This window comes from Xylocopa sonorina, chromosome 10 (assembly GCF_050948175.1).
Source record: "Xylocopa sonorina isolate GNS202 chromosome 10, iyXylSono1_principal, whole genome shotgun sequence".
Lineage (NCBI taxonomy): Eukaryota > Metazoa > Arthropoda > Insecta > Hymenoptera > Apidae > Xylocopa > Xylocopa sonorina.
The window spans coordinates 11,771,992-11,795,714 of NC_135202.1; the positions used below are offsets into that span (position 1 = coordinate 11,771,992).

General features: G+C 44.1%; 5 protein-coding genes across 25 annotated transcripts in view; 2 read left to right on the top strand and 3 right to left on the bottom strand.

The window, feature by feature from the left end:
• LOC143428288 (uncharacterized) overlaps nucleotides 1–6,814 on the top strand; it is a 23,244-nt gene extending 16,430 nt beyond the window's left edge. Inside the window, exons 2-8 of one of the 2 annotated variants that reach the window (XM_076903051.1) lie at nucleotides 3,251–3,473; nucleotides 3,592–3,733; nucleotides 3,807–3,940; nucleotides 4,037–4,240; nucleotides 4,307–4,592; nucleotides 4,662–4,997; nucleotides 6,676–6,814. In XM_076903051.1, coding sequence (XP_076759166.1) covers nucleotides 3,251–3,473; nucleotides 3,592–3,733; nucleotides 3,807–3,940; nucleotides 4,037–4,240; nucleotides 4,307–4,592; nucleotides 4,662–4,970 — 1,298 coding nt within the window. In that variant the 3' untranslated portion in view covers nucleotides 4,971–4,997; nucleotides 6,676–6,814. Of the gene's footprint in view, nucleotides 1–2,528; nucleotides 2,803–3,243; nucleotides 3,474–3,591; nucleotides 3,734–3,806; nucleotides 3,941–4,036; nucleotides 4,241–4,306; nucleotides 4,593–4,661; nucleotides 4,998–6,675 lie in introns of those variants that run through there. The other variant, XM_076903052.1, reaches the window with a different exon arrangement.
• On the bottom strand, nucleotides 5,065–6,554 carry LOC143428290 (trypsin 3A1). Its single transcript, XM_076903054.1, has 6 exons — nucleotides 6,381–6,554; nucleotides 6,209–6,291; nucleotides 5,980–6,068; nucleotides 5,646–5,904; nucleotides 5,415–5,570; nucleotides 5,065–5,348 (listed from the first exon to the last, which is right to left on the bottom strand). Exons 1-6 carry the CDS (start codon nucleotides 6,505–6,507, stop codon nucleotides 5,202–5,204), a joined length of 861 nt encoding a protein of 286 aa, XP_076759169.1. The 5' UTR covers nucleotides 6,508–6,554; the 3' UTR covers nucleotides 5,065–5,201.
• A 365-nt stretch (nucleotides 6,815–7,179) lies between the features above and the next one.
• The window catches only part of Phcl-1 (pH-sensitive chloride channel 1), a 49,726-nt gene continuing 33,182 nt past the window's right edge, over nucleotides 7,180–23,723 (top strand). For 19 of the 20 annotated variants that reach the window (XM_076903032.1, XM_076903043.1, XM_076903023.1 and 16 more), the window contains exon 1: nucleotides 7,297–7,534. The gene's annotated coding sequence lies outside the window, so the exon portion shown is untranslated. The other variant, XM_076903022.1, reaches the window with a different exon arrangement.
• Nucleotides 11,269–12,282, bottom strand: LOC143428291 (trypsin-1). The gene is made up of 2 exons (XM_076903055.1): nucleotides 12,237–12,282; nucleotides 11,269–12,017 (listed from the first exon to the last, which is right to left on the bottom strand). The coding sequence occupies exons 1-2, from the start codon at nucleotides 12,280–12,282 to the stop codon at nucleotides 11,269–11,271; spliced, it is 795 nt and encodes a 264-aa protein (XP_076759170.1).
• LOC143428293 (trypsin alpha) lies at nucleotides 13,152–14,259 on the bottom strand. Its single transcript, XM_076903056.1, has 2 exons — nucleotides 14,214–14,259; nucleotides 13,152–13,894 (listed from the first exon to the last, which is right to left on the bottom strand). Exons 1-2 carry the CDS (start codon nucleotides 14,257–14,259, stop codon nucleotides 13,152–13,154), a joined length of 789 nt encoding a protein of 262 aa, XP_076759171.1.

A 23,723-nucleotide genomic window follows, 5' to 3' on the forward strand; every position in this document is an offset into this window, starting at 1 on the left:
TATGTATATACGACACGATCGGTAATATGATTTTACAGTGTTACGGCTAAACTCGAAGGAAAGTTGACGCTCTGTATTTTGTGATCAACTTTCGCTCGAGTTCATTTTTCTTTTTTTGGTCAGAGACGATATATGAAACGTAAATAACGTAAGATATGAATCGTAGTTGTTTGTGTTTAATAAAAAATAGAAAGGAGGATGTTTGCCAAAGCATATGTACATACATATATTCTTGAAACATTAAGATTTTGGGAATATAACAAAAACGTAGGAGGCACGGTACGACTACAAAAATCTCAGTACTGCCCTTTGTCGAATTCGCGTCAAGCGTTGCGATTTTCGAACAATAATCGTTAACCGTGCCTATTGGATCCTATTATTATTCAAGATTTTACGTTCTTTCTATTCGTCGATAGAATGATGCGCCTGATTCTTAAACTGGGATCAATCGCAGAAAAAGCGAAGCTATGAAAACAGTTTAGAGATTCATTTGGTTTACGAATATGCAGGAATCGATAGAGTTTCGGATAATGGCTACAAGGATTCAAGCGTTTATATTTCGAAGGAATTTTGCATCAGATTCAACGTATCCATTACATAGTTTCTTTAAACGTTAAGCACGTGTGCATTGTACGCGAGAATTATTGTAAGAGACGAACAAACGGAGGAAACAAGAACGAAAGCTATAGCAATAGTTTTAACAGCAGTTCTTTTTTTTTAGCAAGTCGATCGCGTGCGTTGTATATTCGATCGAGAATATTTATACCATAACAATTAAAGCGTGAAATAGTGTAAAGAGGAAACTTGTTGGCGAATCGAAAATTAATTATGTCGGTTCGTACGGATAGTCAACATTAGCATTATGTTTTTTTTTCTGTTCTTTACTTGTTTTACCGAATATTTCTTCGGGCGTTCTTAATTATTGTACGTACAGTATTTAAGCATATGCGAAACCGTTCGTTATACTTTCTTCCAATTTATACCCATTACAATAATTTCATTTACGTCTATATGTTTTAACATTGAACCGTATCCCGGCATGTAGGCGCATACTTATATATATGTATATGGAAGATCAATAGACTGAGAACGAGTAAAAGAAAGGAGAATCGAGAGATGAGATTATTGTTGATCTGTTCGTTGGAATGTGATGTTCACCGTTGATATTGTTTTCGTCGGATTACATAATTTGTTATATCGTTGATGGCATTAGGAAATGAAGTTTGGCAAAATGGTCTTTCGAATAGAAAACATTGCTGGATCAACTTTCTATTTTTTGGTCGAAAGAGAAAACGTATTAATCGATAATTCCACATAAATATTTATAAAATCATATATGTATCTTGATTTCGATCGAAAACATTTACGATACACATATATTTTTCACTTTTAGAACTAATTCAAGAGCCAACAGCTCCAACATTTATTGCGTAAAGCATACCTCTTTGCGTAAGAGGTGTACAAAGAAGATCTTGTTTATGGTTTCTCAACAAAGCATTTTTTCCTTTGTACCTTGTGTGTGTTCGATCGATTTTATGCAATCCTTGTACTTGTTCATCTTAGATCGAGTTTATTTTACATAGCTATATATTAAATTTATATTGTGGATTAAAGATTAAATTTTTTTATCAATAATCGATTTCGTACATGATCTGGAAATACGATGAATTTATTTTTTACGAAAAATTTGTAAAATCCTATAACTTCCCGATGATGAAGTGAAAAGACGATCGCATTGAAGTTACGACAAATTACGAGTCAAAAAAAAGAGGGAAATAAGCTGCATGTTAGAATTTGCTTAATGGCCTTTACTCATCCAGTTTTTCCTTTGAACATTGTCAGTTTTGAGCTTGTAATTGAGCTTGTAATCATTGGGTAAAATAACGCAATAGTAGTTTCCTACAGTTGAGTCATGTTATGTAGAGCCACCTGTGAAGTCAAGAGTGTATCTTTCGATTCAACGAATGACTCAATTGTTGCTATTTAATACAATGCATACGAGTGGACATTTGGACAGTAATAAGCATTCAAATAGTTTCGTGTTAATTTAGCTATTTGAAAATAGTATAAAATGTTCATTTAACTGAATAATTGGTTATCAAATTTTTTCTAACAAGTTACTCGATCAGCGAATAGATGTGAGAGTCAATTTGTGCGTGAAGGTAATACGAAAGGATTCCTCGAACGAATCGGTACTTATAGCGCGCGCGTTATACAAATTATCTGTTGCTACGATTGTTTGTTCTTTCTTCCTTTCATTACTTTAACGAATCGAGTGCGGTTAAAATTTGCTGGGATTTCCATCATATTTACGGACAATCGTACACAGAGATACACCGTTGTCATATACGTAAATATACTTTACAATTAATTGCTCAATACTAGATACGATTGAAGTTAACACCAAGCACTAATATAAATTTTAAGACTAATGTTACGATTATTCACACATAATGTTATTAAAAAATATTGCAATAAATATTTTATTTCTAATGTCAGGATAGTTTAATTTCATGTGTGTTCAACTGTTTATGCTTCGAAATCATGTAAATCTTATCAAACAAGCCTGCTTATCAATTCCTACACTAGTTTGTATATGTCTAAATGTTGTCGTTGACGCTACTGTTATGATAAGCATGCGGTTACGTATTTTTTCCGTTTCCGTGTCCTTTGATTTATTACAAACTTCCTCACGCGCTATTTCTTAAGCATATAAAAGAGAAGAACGAGGAAAATGTTTATTTGTTAACGAAATCAGACTTCGCGCCGTGAATCGGAAGAGTGTCGTTTAAATTTATATCGGTATGTGTAAGTGGTAAGAGCTATTGAAGATTCAATGAAAAGTTATTTCATGTTTTCGTTTGTTAACAAAGATAATAGTTGAAATTTAACAATGTACGCACAAATTGACTCGGTTCTTTTTTCTTTTTTTTGTAAACATTTTTTTAAAAGTAATTACATTAATTTGAAAGAAGGTAAAGTTGAAAGCAATTGTACAAGAGATAACGATTACATATAAATTGCGGTAATACAGGTTACATATTTTTTCTACATTAATTATACAAGGTATATATTCTATTTTTACTACGAGTACTGTATCAGTAAAAGTTTAAGAAATTGATGTGTAAACATTTTGCAAAATGTGATTTATTGTTATATAATGGTACTGAGAAATGTGCAGGGTGATCTTTTGCAGAAATATTTGATATTTCTTGGTAATTCCAAATGTTTTCTGTCTCATAGGTTATACGTATAAATCTACGAATGGCTGACTCGAGAAGAAAAAGAATCTGCGTGATAGGAGCAGGTGCAGCTGGTTTATGCGCAGCTAGACACTTTGCGGCAAATTTAAATTTCGAAGTGACCGTGTATGAGCAAACAAATGGTATCGGTGGTACATGGGTTTACACAGATACGACTGGAGTCGATGAGAATGGTTTGCCCATTCACTCGAGCATGTACAGGGATCTAAGGTTCAATATTGCACAATCTTTTGCATGATGTTTCGTTAATTGCTTTTACCAGGATAGTGTTTAAGTAGCTTTAATGTTAGTTTAATCTTGAATACTACAATTTGCATTTTATTCGTAGAACTAATCTGCCGACAAAAATTATGAACTTTCCTGACTACATGAGAATGAACGCCGAGGAACCCTGTTGCGCGTCGCATCGGGAAATTCAGGCTTACTTACAAGATTACGCGAATCATTTTGATTTGCTTAAACACATTCAGGTAAACGGAAGCACACATTACTGTATTCGACAATTTTTCACAGTTTACAATCATTAAAAGTCTGTTGTTATAGTTTGGTACCAGAGTAGAATGCGTTCGATTTGAAGCATCACCTCAAGGCGAAGAGACTTGGGTTGTACGGGTAAAAGCTATCAAAACGAAGCAAGAGAAAGAAATTGTTTTTAATGCTGTAATGATTTGTAATGGGTCCGTTTGTCCTCAGTACACGATAGATCATAATATTATTATAAACGAATTTGTGATGTACTTATTTTATATGCTTATTTTTCATGTACGAAGCAGACATTACTTTGATCCTTACACGCCAGCGATACCTGGAATCGAGACTTTTTCCGGCATACTAATGCACAGTCATGCGTACAGAAAACCAGAACAATTCTCTGGCAAGAGTGTATTCATTCTAGGGGCATCTTCCTCCGGAGTCGACATTGCGCTCGAATTAACAAACCATGTAACTCGAGTATACCTAAGCCATAATAATGAAAGGTATTTTTTTTTATATCTTCAGACAGCTACTGGGTATGCAATTTTTAACCAGGAACTCAATCGTAGATTAAATACTGCCTTACCGTCAAACATGAGCGAGGTATTCGGCGTCGAAAGGGTAGAGAGAGATAGAATCTTTTTAAAGGATCAAACTTCCGTTACGGCTGATGTATTTATGTTTTGCACCGGATATAAGTACAGCTTTCCATTTTTACATGAAAATTGTGGTATAAGAGTGGATGACAATTTTGTGACCCCTCTGTACAAGCATTTAATTAACATTGCTCACCCCACAATGTGCATTGTTGGAGTGCCTAGTGTCGTCATTCCATTCCCTATGTTTCACATACAAGTAACTATTGGCATGCGTGTATTTATATAAAAGTTGTATGATTTTTATACGATGTGTATAATTTTTTAGGTACAATATTTTCTCGCGTTACTAGAAGGAAGAACAAGTTTACCATCGCAATCGACCATGCTGGAGGATTCAAAACTGAAGACGCTGAAGAAACGACACGCGCATAAACTGATGGACAAACAATGGGAATACAACAATTCGTTAGCGGATGCTGGTGGTTTCGATCGTTTGCCAAAGTTTTACGAGCTTGGATATCAAGCGTGGGTAGCGTTGAGAAAAACGAATCTTCTGAACTACAAAAAGGCCCGATTTGTGGTGTCCAAGGATGGAGAATCTGTCGACGCTATTTTACCGAATTCAAGTGTATGACAACGTCGGATGTAACAGTACGCTTTGGTAAGTTTTTTGTGACATTCAGTCTCTCGATATATTGATCTATTATCAGGTGTACTTTTATTGCAATGATAAATAGTTATTGATTTACATTGGTGTTGATTCAAGGCAGAATAAGCTTATTAATTTTAGTTTATTTAGTTTTCATGTAAACGTATTGTTGAATTTTTACACTTTAGCGTAGATTTATTAAAATCATCGAGCAATTTATGATGAAATTTTATTTTTAATCCATTCTACTAGACTTATGACATCGGTATAAACACCAGGTGAGTTTGGTTGAGCACAGTTGGCGCCCCATGAAGTGATACCGATTATGGTGGAGTCATTAATCAACGGACCACCAGAATCACCCTATACAATGGTCAGAATGAATATCGATTTAGTATAATTATTATATGACAGTAATTTGTCACTTACCTTGCACGCATCTTCTCCCCCTTCTGCTAGACCGTAACAAACTTCATGCTCTGTAATCGTAAGACCGTAATCTTTGTAATCCTTTATGCACTTATCTTTTTTGAATTTTGGCAGGATAACATATTGTAGATCTTCAGACAGTATTGGATCGTACTTCTAAAAGTTCCACTTTTTGTCATCTTCCAATTCGATGTCGAACGAAAGTTTATTTTTTTTTGCAATTGAACTTACGATGAAGTAACCCCAACCAGCTACCAAGCCCCAACCTGTGCTATAGTTTTTAGGATCTTCTGGTAACTTAACAGGTTGCGTCATGTTATTAAAATCGAATGGTGGCTGTACTTTGAAAACTGCAATATCGTAATCGAGATCGTCATCGTTATATTTATTATGGTAGATAATTTTTGTCACATTGTGAATGACTCCACCGGATTCACGTTTAGTAGAACCGCTACGGACGGACATCGAATAGCGGGGGTTGTCTACAAATCTGTGACAGTTGAATTGATTTTGAACGTTTTCGTGGAATACCAGCTTAATATTAACAAATCCCCTTGCTACTTACTTTATGACACAATGGGCAGCTGTTAGTCCCCAGTTTTCATTGATAATGGAGGCACCACACGCATGACGATCATTTACTCTATATGACAACTATTGCCAATAATTATTCTATTAATTATAATTAATTGCTATTACATATTTTTTTAAATTATTCATTTACTGCTTTTATTGCGTTTTAACCGTAGTAAAACTAAAATTAAGTAGAGTATCTATAGAATTATTATACTTACAATAAAGGGAACGTGGGTAACATTGATAATTGCTCCGCCAACGATTCGATCTACCGAGCGCACACTTAAACCACTCGTACTCGCTAGGGTTGTTAGAAATTTTCATTCTTGGTTGTAATATGAAACAAATTCTAGAAAGACGCTCGTAATTCTTCAAGAATATAATACTTACATCCGAGAAGTAAAAGTGAAATTGCGCATAGAAGCAATTTAGCCATAATGAACATCACGTGTAGTTTGTCCGTGAGCGTTTTTGATTTGTCGGCATCGAGTAAACTCTGCATCGCGAATGGTACCATTTATACTTGTAACTTATCGGAATATGGAACTTTTTTAACGTAATTGTACTGCAATTTTACTTACGAGGATAGAAAATTATTGTTTGCGGACAACGCTCGGTATCGTTATCGGTATAGCACGTTCGTATATGACGCGAACACGAAATGAATGTTTTGTAATCACAGCAGGTATTCGAAGGACAGATTAAGCTGGCTGTGAACGAAGGCTCATGAATAAAATTCTTCTAAAAACCGACCGATCATTTGCGGATTGGTCTACATCATACTGAGAAAAATATACAAGATTTCCAAAATAATTTCTACGAAGATACCGATGAAATTATAAATTATAAGCATAGAATTTTTTCTCACGAAGCATCCATGACGTTTACTCCGAAGATATTGCATTCGTACCCGAGCTATCTCAAGTGAACGTGTGGCTCTTCGGTAACTCCCAATAAGTATAAACACATTCCATAGAAATAGTTATATCGATGCAATATTTGCACCTGAAATGCACCATTCATTGTCCAAAGAAATTGTTGTTTTATTGAAGAAGGGTATTGGGGAAGTACATACGGTGGAATCAATTGTACATTGTGCATATCGAATAGCTTTAAAAAGCGGAAATGAAAGAATAGCTGGCATAGTAAAGTGTTGAATAATTGGTCGTTTTGTTGGTATGTTAGTTTGATAGTTGGCGGTGTGGCGGTCTAGTGCCTAGTGAGCAGGACGGTCGAAGGGTGGCGGTGCGGTAGTGTAGCGCCGAAACAACCCTCAGTCTGAAAGTTACCGCGGTCGGGTGTGTATCTCTGTCGCTATTTCTCCGCGCGACTATTTGCCGCATACGTCCGTCTACGTCTCCCTTTTCTTTTCTTTTTGTGTTTCCATTTCGTATCTGTTCTTGGGTGAATCCTCGACGAGTCGCGCAGTGCGGACCCTTCTTCCCCCAGTTCGACGGTTCAAAGGCCCAGGCTGATTTACGGAGCTGTCGACGAATCAGTGAGCGAGAACCCAAACGGACGCATTACCAAAGAGCATCGTTTCAGTGAGTCTTTTGATCATTTGCCAGAATTGCATTCGCGAGTGACATAACGAGCTTTGTGGAATTTCAGCTCGGGAACGGGCGCTCCCGTGTAGGTTAAATCGGCGATTGTCGCGAAACTTTGATTCGCAACGCGTTCTTGCGCGATTCTGAATTCATTCGCCTCGCAATAGATCGTCCTTATGAGAACGTTCTCGTTTGCGAGTCACGCTTTATTCGATACTGAAACGTACGCGTTTATAACGTAAAATTAGATGCGCCGAATTAACCCTCTAATTATCTTTATTGCACGTTTCGAAGTAAACATGAAATTTATGGGCGTCGATGTTTTCCATAGTAGAGGATATTAACGACACGTAGAACGGTCTTTTGTTGTTCTCTCGCTACTACCGTTTACGCGATATACACGTACGTAGAACGAAAACAAAACAAATAGGTAGAGCGTAAAGCTATGAAGTAGAATACTCCAAATAGAAATACGTGGGTTTTCTATCTTTTAGTCGTGTCGTGGCTACATTTCATCCATTTGAATTCATTTGTCACGAGAAAGATCTTTCGATCGAAACGTTCTGTTCTCTTCTCATTGATCCGCCATATTGGATCGATACTTATCGAATTCATTATCGAACGTCAAGCGAATATTTGAATTTCCTCGATGCAACCACGTTCATTTGTACTACGCGTACAAATTCTTGTCGAAATGAGACGTGTATCCAATTTTGGGATAATTTCCCATCTGAAATTGATTAGATTTCCATCCGACAAAGCTTCAGCGTTGAATACAAGTTTCGCGGTAAGTATATACGTCTCGTTTCCGAATAAGTTTCGTATGCTGGTTATGTTCTGTTACAAATCAGCGTAATAAAATAAAGTTGCAGTATTTGACATTAGCTCGTAAACGACTCGATAGAGAAATACGTTATCGATTTGTTACCCGAACTGGTTAGAACGCGAGTTTCGCGGAGAACGAGCGATTCGATCGTCAGCGTCTTTTCAGTGCTCCACATTCCACGCTGTGCGTCCCGAACGAATCGTTTCTCTCGCGATTTACACGATAGAACAGCGCCTTCGTCTTAATTAGATAGTGGACATTTTTCTTTGTGTCATCTTTGGAGAGAATCGCGCGCCTCCGCGAGCAGATATGCAATAAAGATGGATGGGCACGTTTTATAAAATATGCTCGGACGAGGACGGCCGGGGGGACTACGCAGTCCCCGATTTCTTCGGAATTAAGCACGTACGCGGTTAATTACGTTTTCAAAGATGAAGCTCTCCGAGTGAGTCGTTGATGTTGCCGCCTGTATGCATATTCATTAATGCATGCACAGCGCGCCGATTTTATCGGGTGTCCTATGTGTGTTGAGACCTTACGAACGAATTGCCTTTGCCCTGCCGATGATACGCCAAAACGATCAAATTTCTTGGTTAGAATCCGGCTTATACACCGGTCCATCTCATTCGTCCTTTACTAAACAGTTTTTATTCTTGATTTGTCTGAAAATAGGGCAGGTGGCTGCGAACTGGTTAAGAAGAAGGTAGTACGCACGAGGTTAATGGAAATATTTCGAGCAACCCGGTACGATTAGGGGTGGCACGCGTTTCTAGCGTCGAGGTCAAAAGTTCACGCGCTCTCCTAGTGACCACGCCACGTTTCACCCGGCTCTTTCCCGCTGTTTTCTCTTACTTGGACATGACTTAGGGACATGCGAGGGAATCGAGTCGAATCGCGTAATTTCGCGAAACGCATCGATGCGATACGCAATGTTTCGCGTATCTTACCCCTTTATTAAATGTCATGTACTAGCGTCGACTTTATAAATACCACACCGGTCGTCCTATAAATATTAAAAGGCTTCTATAAATATCGATTATAAGCGTGTTACGCGCTAAATCGTTGTGCAGAACGGTAGACGGCGGATAATTGAATTTTCTTGTAAAAGGAACGCGATTCTACGAGGATCTTGAGGCTCGCAATAATAAGTTCCCTCGAAGGTTCGTTGGATCTCGTCCTCCCGAGTCGGGGTTGCTTTCGACTGTAACGGATAGAAGGGTGCGTGAATGGTTATCGGGGTGGAGTGGTAATCGAGGAGAAAATCTGTTAACGCGAGGGCTGGCGTCCTTCGCGGCCACCGGGCCGCAGGTAGGATGCGATGTTCAAGGTAAACGGATCGTTTCGCTCGCAGGGTAATCGCGATTGACCTCGATCGGATCGTCCTCGTTTCGCCAGGTTCGATCGTTAATTCCGCGTTGGCCAAGCAGACGTTCTAAAAATAATTTATCGACTGCTCCTTCTTCGTACGTATCGCTCCTCCGTGTGTTTGCGTTCTCGTCTCCTTTTTCTCGTTCGACGAACTTTGCGCGATCGATCGTTGGGACAGGCGACAACCAGTCAGGTTGCCGGACAACAAAATACGCCCTGGTAGAGCCGGGCCGCGATGAGCTAGAACGGCACAGGCCGCATCTCTACGCGAGAGAATTTCGAAGATTCACGAGGCTCGCTCATTTTTCAGATGTCCGATCGCTAGTTGCCTCGCCAGGGGGATAAAATTTGGATAGTATCATCCTTCCTGGCCATGGTTCAATGTGCACCAGCCTGCATACCAAGCGCACACGGTCGCACGGTTCGGCGTCTCGTGCCAGGTGCGAGTTTGACCACTCTCGATGCTTTCCAATGCTTTTTCTTCGACTAAGGATAAGGAAAACGAAGGCTCGTCGCTTTGCGAGAGACTCCTCGATAACGATACGCATACTGCGTGCGCTATTACGATACATCAACGCGTGACTAATGGGGTGTAGGAAGATCGTTTCTGGCAACCGTTTCCGTTCGTACAGACCGTGAAACTGAACCGTGTTTCTGATGTCTTCGACCTACATAAAAATGAACTCTGACGGGGAACAGCTTGGCTTCTTGGACTGGCTCGCGTTTCGTGCGATTTCATGCTCTCCCCAGCCCTTACGTCTTCGCTAATCCGTTGATGCTTGGCGATGCTCGCTCGCATGCGGATTTTGTCGCCTGGTCGGTCTCGCGACGTCTATCGCAGGGGCTGTTACATATAACGACGCGGCGGTTCACTCTCTGGCAGAATGAAAGATAGTTTTGGCAAAGTTTCCGATCGCTCGATGCGCTGAGGTAAATCAATCACCTCTAATTGCGCGATCTCGCAACCCCCCTGTCGACCCTTGTCTTTCATCCGTCGATAACGACGCGACCAGCGTCCTGTTTGCGGCCGAGCCGAAGTCCAAGACAATTACGCTCGGCGTGCTCGAGATTTCGTTAAAGGGTTTTTAGCCGAAGCAGAGCTGGCGTTTCACTGAGAACACAGGCGAGCCGCGTGCCCTCCGTGTCGCCCCGGCGATACACTGCAATTTGTTAATGAAAGGTGCACTTTACCGTAGTTTCCGGGTTGGAGCCGCGGAATAGGATTAGCGCATTAGTCGAGATTGAATGGGGGACTTTGCTGGCTCCGCGGAGGGAGAATTAATTTCGACTTTAACCGGATTCGCGAGAAACACGTTCGTTCGAAAATGCTCGAGCTTTGTTGCCCGGGTATCGATGTCCGTGCGGGGTTAATTTCGAACCGAGGTCACTATCGTTAAGAGAAGTAAGATTCAGTGGGTCGAGTGAGTGTTGGATTTTATTTATTTTTTTTTTTTCATTTTGTTGTGCAACTTATTAGTAAATAAAAGTAATCAACATTAGGGGCGAAGAAGAGTCCCAGGAGATGCGACGGGGAGGCTCACACTTTAACTCCGGTCTTGGAAACGATCCAATTGCTGAAGGCAGCGACTTCGGTGTGAACACCTGGGTATCCAGGTCTGGCGCAGCCGTAACCCCAGGACACGAGTCCAGCGAGACGACCGTTAATGGTCATCGGACCGCCAGAGTCTCCCTGGCAAGCGTCCTTTCCTCCTTGTGGCACCGCGGCGCAGATCTGCCCAGCTGGCAGCCCTCCGTACGATTGGTAGGCGTCGTTGCACGACTTCTTCGAGACGATAGGAACGGAGACCGTCTGGAGAACATCGGTGGTACTACCGCCCTCCCTGACCGCGCCCCATCCTGTGATAGTTGCGCTGATTCCTTCGGCGGATTCTTCGTTCTGCTTGAATAGCTTGACTGGCTGCCGCGTGGCGTCCAATTTGAACGGAGTCGCCATCCTCATCACGGCTACATCGTTCTCAGGTACTCCGTACATGTTCGTCACATAGTTCTCGTGGACAATTATCTCCGCAACCTTGTGGGTGCTACCGCCAGAGGATTTGGTCGCTGTTCCGGCGCGAACCGTGATCCACTCGGCTGGGTAAGACATGCAATGGGCAGCAGTGATCACCCATTCTTTCGAGATGATGCTACCACCGCAGAACCCGAATCCGAAGCTCTGGAGGGACACTTGGTGAGGCACTTCCTCGATCCTCACCTCCTTCCCGCCTATTATCTGGCCAGTCGGCGACAGGGGGTTCAGCTGGATCGGCACGTTCAGCGGATTCGCTAACGGGATGAAAAGATTCTTTTTATACAGAGTTAATATAGGGAGAATGGTCGTTGCTTCGTTTTTATCGAGTTTCGAAGTTAATCGTACGATGAAGTCTCGAGAGGAGCCGTGGCGCGAGGGAGCGAGATGGATGAAGAAATTGAATTCACCGAGGAGAGAATTGCAAAGTTTATCGAATATATTTCGAGTTGGAATTTCTATGAATAAATACTTACCTGCGGCGATAGCCAACAGTGCCAGTGAATGCAGTGGTAGGAACATCTTGTGGTTGAGCTTCAATGCTACTGTGCCTTTTCCCCAAAATTCGTCGCGTATTTATATGAAAATTGCACAATGCTTCGCGGGTAAGAAGATAAGGGAGAGGCCGTTCAGAGAAAAATGAGATTAAAGCATTCACAAATGTTTTAATCTGCTTCGCATAGGATTTACTGTGAAATCAATCAACATCAATCTGACTGTAGCTGATAGGTGTATACATTTCGCGGGTGGATTAGCGAAAGCAAAAAGTTGAGATTAAGAAAGCAGGTTAATGTAAAGAGTCATTGTAGTTACAGAATGTTAGTTAATGTATATCTATTGTTGTACGTGCGTGAAGGAAGCCCTTGGATAACAGGGTGGTTAAGTACGCCACAATGTCTCTTGTTCTCTTGTTCTATCTGCAAATTCTTTTGTCACCACCAATATTATTCTCTTATATTATATACTTAATCCACAGGACAGAAGTCTTTGTAGATTAGTCTAGATTAGTAACTCTCGTCGGACATTCGAATCATGGCACATAATGCAGTTTTACGACGATTGCTACTGATATTAGAAAATCGACGTTAACCTTATCGCGGATTATCTTTCGGTTAATCGATCGTTCTATTTTATCCGATCGTATTCTATAATTGGCATTTTCAGTGAAATTTGTATTCACCTAGACCAGATACAAGGCACCTGTTGGCAGGAATAGTAAAATATTTATTTTCTATACAGTCGCTATTTACACAGTGAATACAAAGAAGATATCTTAGAATTAAAGTTAACGGTTCTATTTAACGCGACGCGATGCACAGAGCTAGGACTAGATTCATTATCGTCCTTCCATCCATTCCTCGAGTATTTCCCCGAATCGAAATTAGTCGAAGTTAGATCCCGCTGGTCTCTTTGATCCATTGTCGATAATACGCGACGTCGGTGTAAACGCCCGGGTATTTAGGAGTGCCGCACCCCATACCCCAGGAGACCACTCCAACGAGGCTTCCATCGACGACCAGTGGGCCGCCGGAATCCCCTTGGCAGGAGTCCTTGCCTCCCTCAGTAAGGCCCGCGCAAATTTCCCCCTGGGGTACACCCCCGACGCTTCTGTAAGCGCTGTCGCAGCTCTTCTTCGCGATCACCGGCACCGAGACCTTGTTCAGTACCACCGGTGTTCCCTTGTTGGTTGTTCCCCAGCCGGTGATCATCGCGCTTTTGCCAACGAGTTGCTCGGCGTTTCCTTGGTACAGCCTCACTGGCTGTCGCCCGTTGGTGAATTGGAACGCGTCGGAATCCGCGATACGGAACAGAGCGATGTCGTTAACAGGAATACCGTTACGATTGGTGGCGTAACCCTTGTGTCTGATTATTTGCTGCACTTTGTGCATCGAGCCACCGCTGTTGACGTTGGTCGAGCCTGAGCGTATCTGGTACAAACGGGCTGCATAGTCTGAGCAGTGTCCAGCGGTTAACACCCAGTTCTTCCCGATTATGCTACCCCCGCAGATGTGGTGGCCGGACTTTTGTAAGCTGACTTGATACGGCGCCGCGTAGATGGTCGTCTCCTCGCCGCCAACTATACGCCCGTCCATCCTCTGGACGAGCTCGTTCAGCGTCTGGTTTATGGGATTACCTGGAACCAATGGACAGGATTTTCTTCGAATATCGTCAATCGTATCGACGACAATCATCTCTCCAAGGGAACGATTCGACTTAGAAACCCTTCGCGGTACTCCTCGCGTACGATTTTCATTCCGTTCGTCGGATCTTATCGAACGCGTCGAGCAAAAGGGGCAAGCCCTTCGGCAGTAGCGGCGGAAAGTTTCGCGAGTGGTTCGACGAACGCGGAACAGGCAATAAGCCCAGTTGGTCGATTTACTTCCGTTCTACGTTGGCCATTGAAACCGCGAGTTGCTCGGGCGGAAAGTTCGCCCGGATATTTAAAAACTTACCGGCCACCACGGCCGCTAGGGCGAGGATCACGACGAGCTTGAACATCCTGGCTGTCTTCCACTTTGCCCGGCTAGGGTGATGATCGCCGTGTGATTTCGAGTCGATCCGCTCGCCAGTATTTATAGTGAAAATCACGACAGCGTTTAACAGACAATCGCGCGATCTCGAGTACTCGTCGACGGATCTTCGACTCGATTCGTTCAACGGCAGCTTATCTCGAGTGACTTTTTCGTCCGATATTAATAGTCCGGCTAGATGAGGTCAAGAGACGCGCGCGGTTAAACTATTATCGATGGCTTTTAATCTGGCCCTCGAGAGAGAGAGAGAGAGAGAGAGAGAGAGAGAGAGAAAGAGTGCTATCGATCAATCGACGGTGAGGGCAGCCTCGATTATTACGCACGTGTCACCGAGACGAGTCGAAAACGTCACCTCGCTCTTTCCGTTTCCAATACCAGTGCCTCCCTTCGCCTCTCGATTTATTTCCAATCCGTTCACAAAAATCGTATAGATCAATCGGGAAGATTGCGCGACTGGTCTTCCCGATCGATTAATTAGTTCGTCGTTCGGTTACGTATACGCTCCCTGAAGTGGGCACTAGAAGTTATCTAAGCGTACATTTATTTTGATTTAGATAATCGTGTCATTTATCTGTCTTCCAAATTCCTTTCTTCCCTTTTTTTATTCGCACGTTCGTCTGTTCCACAAATATTGCAGCTCGTATCTGTGTACTTTTTGTCATTATCGTTGACCCGGATTGAGTAAAAACGGAGCAGGATGTAGGTTTGGCGAAACAAAACCCCGCGACACTGAACAGTTCCCGTTTAACAACCCGTGGCCGTCTCTATTTTCGAAAGCAGCCATTGGTACCTCTTGTTGTTTCCGTTTTTTGGTGAATTTCGAACGATGGGACGTTCGATGTGCAGAACAGCGAAAGAAGTCGTCGTAGACGGCCAGTTTATTATTACATTGGTAGAGAACCTTGGAAATATCGCTAGCCAGACCAAAGGGGAGAATCCCACGAGAATCATCTTGGTACAATCGACCCCGGCATCCTTATGAAAATAAAATAGTACCGCCCCCTTTTTACACGGTGCACAGAGACTCCTCCTCTCTACGCAGCTCTTGTATCGTGTTAATGAACACGGTGGGGTTTGATACGGTTCAATCGATAGTGCGAAATAGGAGCGTGTATCATAGAGGTGGAACGGTTCGCTCACGAGTCGCCTCTATTATAACTCGTGCATCGTTTTGCGAACAGCCAGTCGTTCCCATTGAATGGTAACAATTCGAATTTCCTACAATGTCGGAACGTTTAAAGGCAAATGCGATATAATCGAGGGGTGGGATGGAAAGGCAACGATCCGCGAAAGGTAGCGAAGAGAGGAAACTACATTGAAAGAAGTTGGAACAGGGTGGGAAAACTATTGTTGACGGATCGAGGAGGCGCGATACATTGGATTCGAGGAGTTCCGCCAAGTGGAAAATATCGAGGTTCCAGCCACAATACAGCGAGGGCGACGTGTTGGACGATACATGGAACCGCGAGGGTATCCCAAGCCGAGAATTTAAAGTGGTACGCGCGCGAAGAGTTTCCACCGCTCCTTTCGTAATTTTGCCCCGCGATCGACGATTTACTGGCTCTCTTAACGCCGAGATTACATCGCGGGATCTGGCTCGTAAGATTTCTCAACGTCTCTGCTTTGTTTACGCGGCATCAGCCGCTTCTGGGCGTAATCTGGATTTCGAGGGTGCGAAACGGAAGTTGCATCCCCTATCGAGGAGGATGTACGAGGGTGCTCGCCGGCGTTCTTAAAATTTCCACGGGAAATGACGGTACTCGAGAAACTAACGGGATGAAATTCCGCGGAAAAATATCGCGACTCTCGCGTGATATTAAACGAAGAACCGTGCCCGTTGGTTCGCCCCCCTTTCCACCCACTTCAGTTTTCAATTATGCGATACGCCGACAGGATTGTTTTCTTTGCCTCGAATTTGCCCTCCTAATTAGCGCGTTGGTTCCTTCGGGGAGCCGTGACTAATTGACGAGAGGTGCAGCGGAAAAATCAACAGAGACGCGAATTGAAAGTTTGCAGGGGAAAACAAATTCACTTTGGCCCCGCGGAAAACCGAGCACTTTCGTACCGTACGTCGTGGAAATGAATTTTGAAACATTCTGTCCCCGCCAGTAGCTTTCAACTGCAATCGCGAAAGTAATTGAACCGTGTCGCGAGTCGAACCCGCGATTTCCCGAAGGATGCGCGACTAGCCTGTTGAGCGAAGATCGCGACGCCATCGAGATACGACGCCAAGTGAACCCTCCTGGGAGCGTCTAATCCACGCTTTTCACCACCGTTCGAAGGGTTCGAATAATATTTTCCGCGAACGCGTTAAGTTTCTCGTCTTGCGGGTGCCCCGTTCATCTTTCCATGGGACGAGGACACGTGGAATCGTGTCAGGTTTACGCGAGTCGCGCTCTGAACTCATCTGAAAATTCTAAATATTTAGATGGATAGAAAAGCGATCGGTTCTATTCTAAGAAACGGGTCATCTTTGCTGCAACTTCGGGGCAAGGTAAACTAACGAACGGGCCATCTACGTTGTAATTTGGGCAAAACGCGAGCAAAGTTTATTGTCGTTATCGACAGAACGATATTTCACCGTCACATTCGCGACGAGGCAGAATTCACTTTTTTCCTACTCCCCTCGTTTTCTACTCTCAGCTTCGTAACGTTGCTCTAAGAACACTGGTCGCCACGTTGGCCGTCCAGTAAATATTTGAATTAATCTCGAGCGATACCGTTGTCCCTTGCGCATCGCTGGTCGTAAAACCGTGAGTTAGTTCGTCAACTATTCAGGGTTATGTGTACACGAGATCCTTTGAAGCAGGCAATTCAGTTAAAAATAAACCGGCTGTCTCTCTGCGAAAAATGTTTTCCAACGTTCGATTCGGTGCACGCTCGCTGCCCCGCGAACCGTGTACATATAATTAAAGATAGCGCGTCTTCTAGCGATGCTTACTCGCGGGGGTGTAATTTCGAGGCTTCGAGGATGCGCGGCACCAGCGATGGGATCTTTAATTGCGCGAAAAATTCTGAGCGAAGTCCAACTTTAATCCCGCCTGTAATATATCCTCTGAAGTGATCTCCTCGTGTATCAGCATCGCGAGCTAAAGGGGTTAAAGAGTCGGACGGTGGATGGAATCGCCGGGCAGGGAGGAGGGTAACGACCCGAGTTGGAATTCTGACAAGCCCGTGTCCTCCTTTTCCGCAGCTATTACGCGTAACGCGACACGCGAAACGATAGGGTGAATAGAATTTGCGGTGGTTTAACGAGAAAGTTTGTATCGGTTTTTAAAGCCGGCCGTCTGCACCGGCTACCACCCCCGGCGCGACAATCGTCGAGGGTAAAGCACGGATTTTCTCGTCGTACGCGACGATTGTGAGGAGAAGTTTTATCGAGAGCTGTCAATGGGCTGACTATTCCCCAACGGAGTTTCCGACCTATCGGAGACAGAGTCGCGTTCCCTTTTCGCTTGTCGAGCGCGCATTCGAACCGAGTAACCGGAATACACCCCGGTATCGCGTCGAGTCTAAAATTCAGCGGCCAACGAGGTACAATTCCGCGTGCAAAAACTATCGACACCTCGTCTGCGCATCGCTCGAAACTTTGGTGCGTTACTTATTCATCGACATCTAGTTTAGCACTGTGAAAGTGGATCGTGCAATCCGTAAAATCGTAGCTGGAGCACGTTCGTTACCTTTTCGAAATCGCTGCGAGTGCGTTCGGGGATAACAAAGGGGTGGTCGCGTCCGTTCGTGTTCAGAGTGGTCGCATTCAACTGTTGCGAACGATACGCAAAGTGGACCAGAGCAGACCGAATGGTACAAGGATGGAAGTAACGGATTGCGTGTTGTTCGTCACGGGGGATGAAGGGGTGGAAGAGGACGTAAGTCGAGCAGGGTGTTACGGTCCGACCCCGGTTGACCCGAAACGGAAGCCAAAAGGGTGGGAGAGAGGGCTTGGATTCTCTGTCTATCCCCGTGACGTCAGCGGTTGGAAAAGCAAAAGGGTAGTGGGAGGGTGGTGGTTGCCGCGTATAACGATATCGAAGGCTGACCGACCCCATTTACCATCGCTTTCAGTCGCCACTTTGACCCAGGAGTATTAGCCTCTCCATGGATCCCGCGAAAGGATACAGAAGAAATACTTGATGGCTATTAAATTCGAAAGCTTCCCGGCGTAAATAAGTCCTCGCCTCGGTTCTGTTTTGACCCGCATTCCGCGCAGTCCCTCGGCTCGCTCGTTGTCTAATTAGCGGACGCTGATTAATCAACGTTCCATTCAAATTGAATTTTTCAAGCTCACATTCGGGGTTCGTGGCTTGGTTTTCCGTTCACGTTATGCAACTTGTCAATTCTCTCTCTTACTCTTTCTCTCTTTCTACGAGTATATCTTCCTTTTTGTGAGATCGAAGTATTGAATTCGGTCCTTTCGAGGATTTGCAATTGAGAATAAAAACTTTGGTTGAATCTGAAATTGTGACACGAAATTGGCAATCCGCGCGACTCGATTGTTATCTCAGAGATTGTTAAGGGTATCGTTTAATTATCGACGCGCAGCTTTGTGCCAAGTCTTACCGGGATCAGTGCGAGCCGTTGTGTCGTCGAGTTATTTTGAGAATGCACGAAGGACACGCGGCTAGATCACGAAAACAGTGTTCTCGAGGTCAAGGCCATCGATTTAATATGCATTTGGATCATTTATAATAACCGCATATCTCAACCCCCTTTTCGCGCGTGAAATTCCTTGAACGCGAGTAGAGCGTGCCTGCTCGTGTCGCCGCTACCAACCGTGTTTTTATCGACGATCGTGGAGCAATCGTGTTAAATATCTGCCCGTTAAAACAATTGATATCGCCGTCCGTTAAGCGACAGAACGATCCACCTCGGAACTAGCTACCCTCAACATCGCGAACTCTGATCTTCGCGCGATCGCAACTTCCGTATTTAACTTTCTCTTTCGAGAGAGAGATAAGAGGGCGAAATATTTCCATTAGAACGGTGACGAGCAGAATAAAATAGAATTTAACACGATAAATAGTAACGATCAATTTATCGAGTGATCGATAACTTAACATCGTTCGTGGATACGTCGCGCGATTCAATTCGACGCGAGTTAAATCGGCGCAGCGCTCACGAAAGCGGGGCACATTCAGGATTACAATCGTGATTGCAACCGGGTCGCTTGCTATAATAACGCACCGGCATTAATTACTAATTGCGCCATTAATTGCATTCGGTAACGAGTGTTACCGGTGGCTCGAGTGTCCACTCGGTGAAATTCTGCTTCCGCACTTGAACCAGACGAAGCCACCCGCCACCCTCGTAAGGCGAGAACTGTTTCAACGTTCTCTCCCGTTCAGAGAGATTTCAGTTCAGCTGCTGCTACGACACGAGGCGTTATCGTGAATTTCGACGACTGATCGAAAGTTAATTTCGATAAATTCGCAGACACGAGTATCGTTACGTGGCTAATCAAAAAATTAATCCGGCGGCAAAACATCCGCTGTACTTGACGCGATTACGGAACTAACGATATCGAGATTCGCGTTGTTTTAAAACGTTCGATGTATTGCGAAATGCGTTCAAATTTGAAGGATCGCTCTTTGATTACTAATTACAGATTCGTATCATCAACGTATCGTTAATCGTATCGATTAACGCAGCCGATATCGATCAGGATATTTTAATACACCCGTTTCGCTCGTTATAATCTGAATTGCTCCATTGAAACCGTTTCGAGTCTCAGTCGGCCAGCCTTTTCCTAGTAAAAGCGAACCATCCTCCACGCGTGGTAACCTGCATATGCGTGTAATTGTCCCACTTTGCTGGGACACGGTTTGTACGGCATCAGGCGAAAGAGGACGCGGAACTACACGGGACAATCATGGTGATAATGGAACGCGTACCCGACCGTGCGGTGTCACCTCGCGATGTCTGCTTTTAGTGGGCCAGTAATTTCTAAAGAAGGCTAGATAAAACAGGGGACTGAAGTCTTTTCGAATGGGTTATTAACCCCGTTTCCTCTCATTCAAGCTCTATCACGCTAGAATTGCATTTGTATACGACGCGAAAGTTGCACCCTTCACCCTAACCAACCCCAACTTAACCCGTTTCACCTTTGTTGCCAGCGCATCGTCGACTAACTTAAGTTGTCAGGCTGCGTTAAAAGTCGGGAGTTGAAGTAAAAAAAGAAAAAAAGAAAATAGTGATTGGTAAATACGTTTGAAGAGATGTTAGGACAGGTAGGAAACTCTGGTAGAGACTGATTCGACTGGTACGGGACGATACCACTGTGCCACGGCCTCGTCGAAGGCCAGGTCAGTTCGCGTACTCGAACTTTTCCCCCGTTCGACTGTTTTCATCGAACATTCTTGTTACTTTTCATGCCATCCCTCCGCGAAAGTCAACGGGGAAACTTTTATCGATACACCCGTTCAACTTGTTACGAATTAACGGACGATCATCGTTACGGGACAAGTGGAACGGAGCGTGAGAAAAGCGAGGGTAGCCGTGTTAACGGAATGTTGAGGGAACGTAGAATATCTTTGGATCTCGATGTCTTTCCGTTGCAATATCGGTTCGTGGAATCGAGTGGGCACTTGTCGGGGATAGGAGCCCCTCTCGATAAAATATATGCGGAAGCGCCGAGCCTTAAGCACGATACGAGAGTCTAACGGTCCATGAATTGCGTACCGTTCAACCTCGTTTCTTAACAATGTTTCTGCTGCTAATATTTCTTCAGTCGCTGAATATACATCGAAGTTGCTCGTGGAAGAAGCGAATCGTTCGTCGACGGGTTGAACGGTTTTTAAACCCGGTGAATCTCGCGAACCTCGTGGCAATTATCTAGATCCACGATTCAGGCGGGGCGCCGTGGGAATGATTATCGATCGTTGATTAGCGAGTACGGGATTAAAGTGAATTTCATTAAGATAAAAGCCGCGTGTCGTCAGAGTGACAATTAAAGAATTTGCCGATCGATCGATCGGATCGTTTGAACGCGACGCAGTTGATTTCGATATCGTCTGAAATCTCGTAATCTCGAGGGCCTCTTCCGTATATTCGATATTTTCCTCGACAGCGTACGCGAAGTCATGTTACTAGAAGCCAGTTGATATTCGATCGCAATAAATTCTGTTTCCCAATGAAATATTACGACACCTCTAAACGCCTCATTAGCGCGTTCACCAGGCATCTACAATTAAGATAAAACCGTGTAAGTTTAACTAAGCAGAAATTACGTCGTACGTTTCAAATTAGACGTACGCGAACCGAATCGGTTGTAATCGTTGCATGCTCGTTCTATCGCTTCGAATTCTTATCAGTTCTCGAAAGGTCCTCGGACGGGTGAAGGTTGCTATAAAAAAAAAAAAAAGAACGCGATTACTGCAACACGTGAACAGTAGCCATTAGACGGTCGATTTTATCGGTGGAAGTGGAAAGGTAAATGCTTATTTTCTACCCTTTTCTGCTCGATGATAGCTAAATTACAGTTGGTAGCCTGCGAAATGAGATTAGAGATCGATTGGTCGAAATCGAACCGTAATTACCGTCTGATTAATACGAACGTTTACTTGTTATTACGACAATCGTACCAAGTTGATAACGCAAGGCGGATCCCATCGTACGTGAATGTTTTTCACGGGAGAGATCTCACTCCCGTGAAGGGGCAGAAAGAACCGCGGGAGTTTCTATCCATCGATCATTCGTTATCACGACGTGCCTCGAAATTATTATAGTCGAACGAGTTGGTTCTCCGCTGGCGATCGTGCCGCGGTACCATGCATTTTTCAGTGGGCTTGATTAGACCAGAAGTAATCGTAAGGAATTCTGCACGATGCGGTGTATAGAACGATCGGAATAGAATCCGTCTGTCCACGATATGCAAGTCGGTCAAAGTTCCACAGCGCGGTGAATCGGAGTGGATCGTAAGCCGGACAATGGACAGTTCTTCGTACATTCTCATAGAGTGTTCTAAAATTATCGTGTACACGGTATTTCTTTATACACGGCGAGAAAGAAGTGGCGAGGCATCGTGGAAAACGAGGGAGACGTTTGTAGGTCTCGCCGATAGGGACAGGGAAAGACAGGGAAAGAGGGATGGTTTTACACGGTCGAACAGGTGCGATCTTTCTCACGTAAGTTACTTCTTCCGCTCGGTTTGATCGATGTTAGAAATTACGATTTCTCGCACGTCTACCCGACACCGGTCATCAGACTTTGCTCGTCTCTGATGAATCATTTCGCGGTCGTAAGAAGTTGAGGTCGTTCGACGATAAATCCTTGAAACAGGGCTAGGAGAACGCGAGGGAGATGCGTATTTCTCGAACCTGCTAACCCAAAAGAGTACTTGGAACGTTTCCCTCGTACTAACGTACGATAACCACCATCGTTGGAATTGTTCGCGAACGTCGATTGTCTGAAGTTTAAGAACCGTGTACTGCGAACGGTGAAGCGGATTGGGGACGTTCTAGCGCGCAGACGGAAGGATATCGAGGCCAATTAGCAGTTGTCAGTGATCTACGAAAGTCTCTGCTCGCGCAGGTATCGAGAGCTCGTTCGATTCGGCGAAGTTCGCGAGCACGACTTGCGAAGTTCCGTTGAAAAGGGTAACTAAAGCCGTTTGAAAGGAGTTCGCGTTACGAACACGTTCTCGAAGGTTTCTCGCGCGTGTCTCACGCAGTTCGTACCTTTTTCAGACGGTAAGATCGTAAGGACGCAAGGTCGAAGTAAATTACCATCCCACCTCTCGTTTTTCCTCCTTCTTTTATCGATGCAGACATCTGCGCTCCCGCGTACAGCTATGCATTACGAACGAAATTACTATCGTCCCTAGACGTACATCGAACGAATATTTTTTTGTCACTCCATACTAGGTCGTCTCGTGTATTTTCCACGATGAGATTTTTCGTTCCACACGGATGGCATTTTTCGTTCGCTCGAATAGAATCTCTGCTGTCCGAGGGAACACAGAGGGTTGTTGCGCGAGGAGAAGTCGCGTTATATTCTTCAGCTTTAGTACCTGCACTCGAAAACGCTCGTCGAGCTTGCTCGACTATGCAGCCAGTTGTTCGAGCAAAGAGTGTATGCGTTTTCGTAGGTGCGCGTGTATGCACATGTGCGGGTACGTACACGTGTCTGTATCGTGTCGGCAAGCCGCTCGTCACGAAGGAAACGGTGCCAAGGTACAAAACTGTCGTGCGTAAAGCGTGCCACTTGATATTCCCACCGATGCCTTCGCGTTAACCGTACATGCAGATTCCGCGCGGCGAGTTTCGTTCGGCTAGAAAATGGCTCGTCGAATAGGGACGCGAGGATCGATCCGTTCTGGTAAAAAAGAATCGACGCACGATCCGCGATGGTATCGCGGATTCTCTGCGACGAAACTCGATTAAGTCGATCCAGAGCAATCGTGCTCGTTGTTAAGGGAAAAGGACACGTGCGAAA

What these genes read in the sequence shown, in the direction of transcription:
- LOC143428290 (XM_076903054.1), bottom strand. Translation starts at nt 6,507, where the DNA reads ATGGTACCATTCGCGATGCAGAGTTTACTCGATGCCGACAAATCAAAA. An exon ending in TTACCCACGTTCCCTTTATT is followed by an intron (nt 6,069 to 6,208) that starts GTAAGTATAATA and finishes TATTGGCAATAG; the next exon opens with TTGTCATATAGAGTAAATGA. An exon ending in GCTGCCCATTGTGTCATAAA is followed by an intron (nt 5,905 to 5,979) that starts GTAAGTAGCAAG and finishes CAACTGTCACAG; the next exon opens with ATTTGTAGACAACCCCCGCT.
- LOC143428291 (XM_076903055.1), bottom strand. Translation starts at nt 12,282, where the DNA reads ATGTTCCTACCACTGCATTCACTGGCACTGTTGGCTATCGCCGCAG. An exon ending in ACTGTTGGCTATCGCCGCAG is followed by an intron (nt 12,018 to 12,236) that starts GTAAGTATTTAT and finishes TCATCCCGTTAG; the next exon opens with CGAATCCGCTGAACGTGCCG.
- LOC143428293 (XM_076903056.1), bottom strand. Translation starts at nt 14,259, where the DNA reads ATGTTCAAGCTCGTCGTGATCCTCGCCCTAGCGGCCGTGGTGGCCG. An exon ending in CCTAGCGGCCGTGGTGGCCG is followed by an intron (nt 13,895 to 14,213) that starts GTAAGTTTTTAA and finishes CATTGGTTCCAG; the next exon opens with GTAATCCCATAAACCAGACG.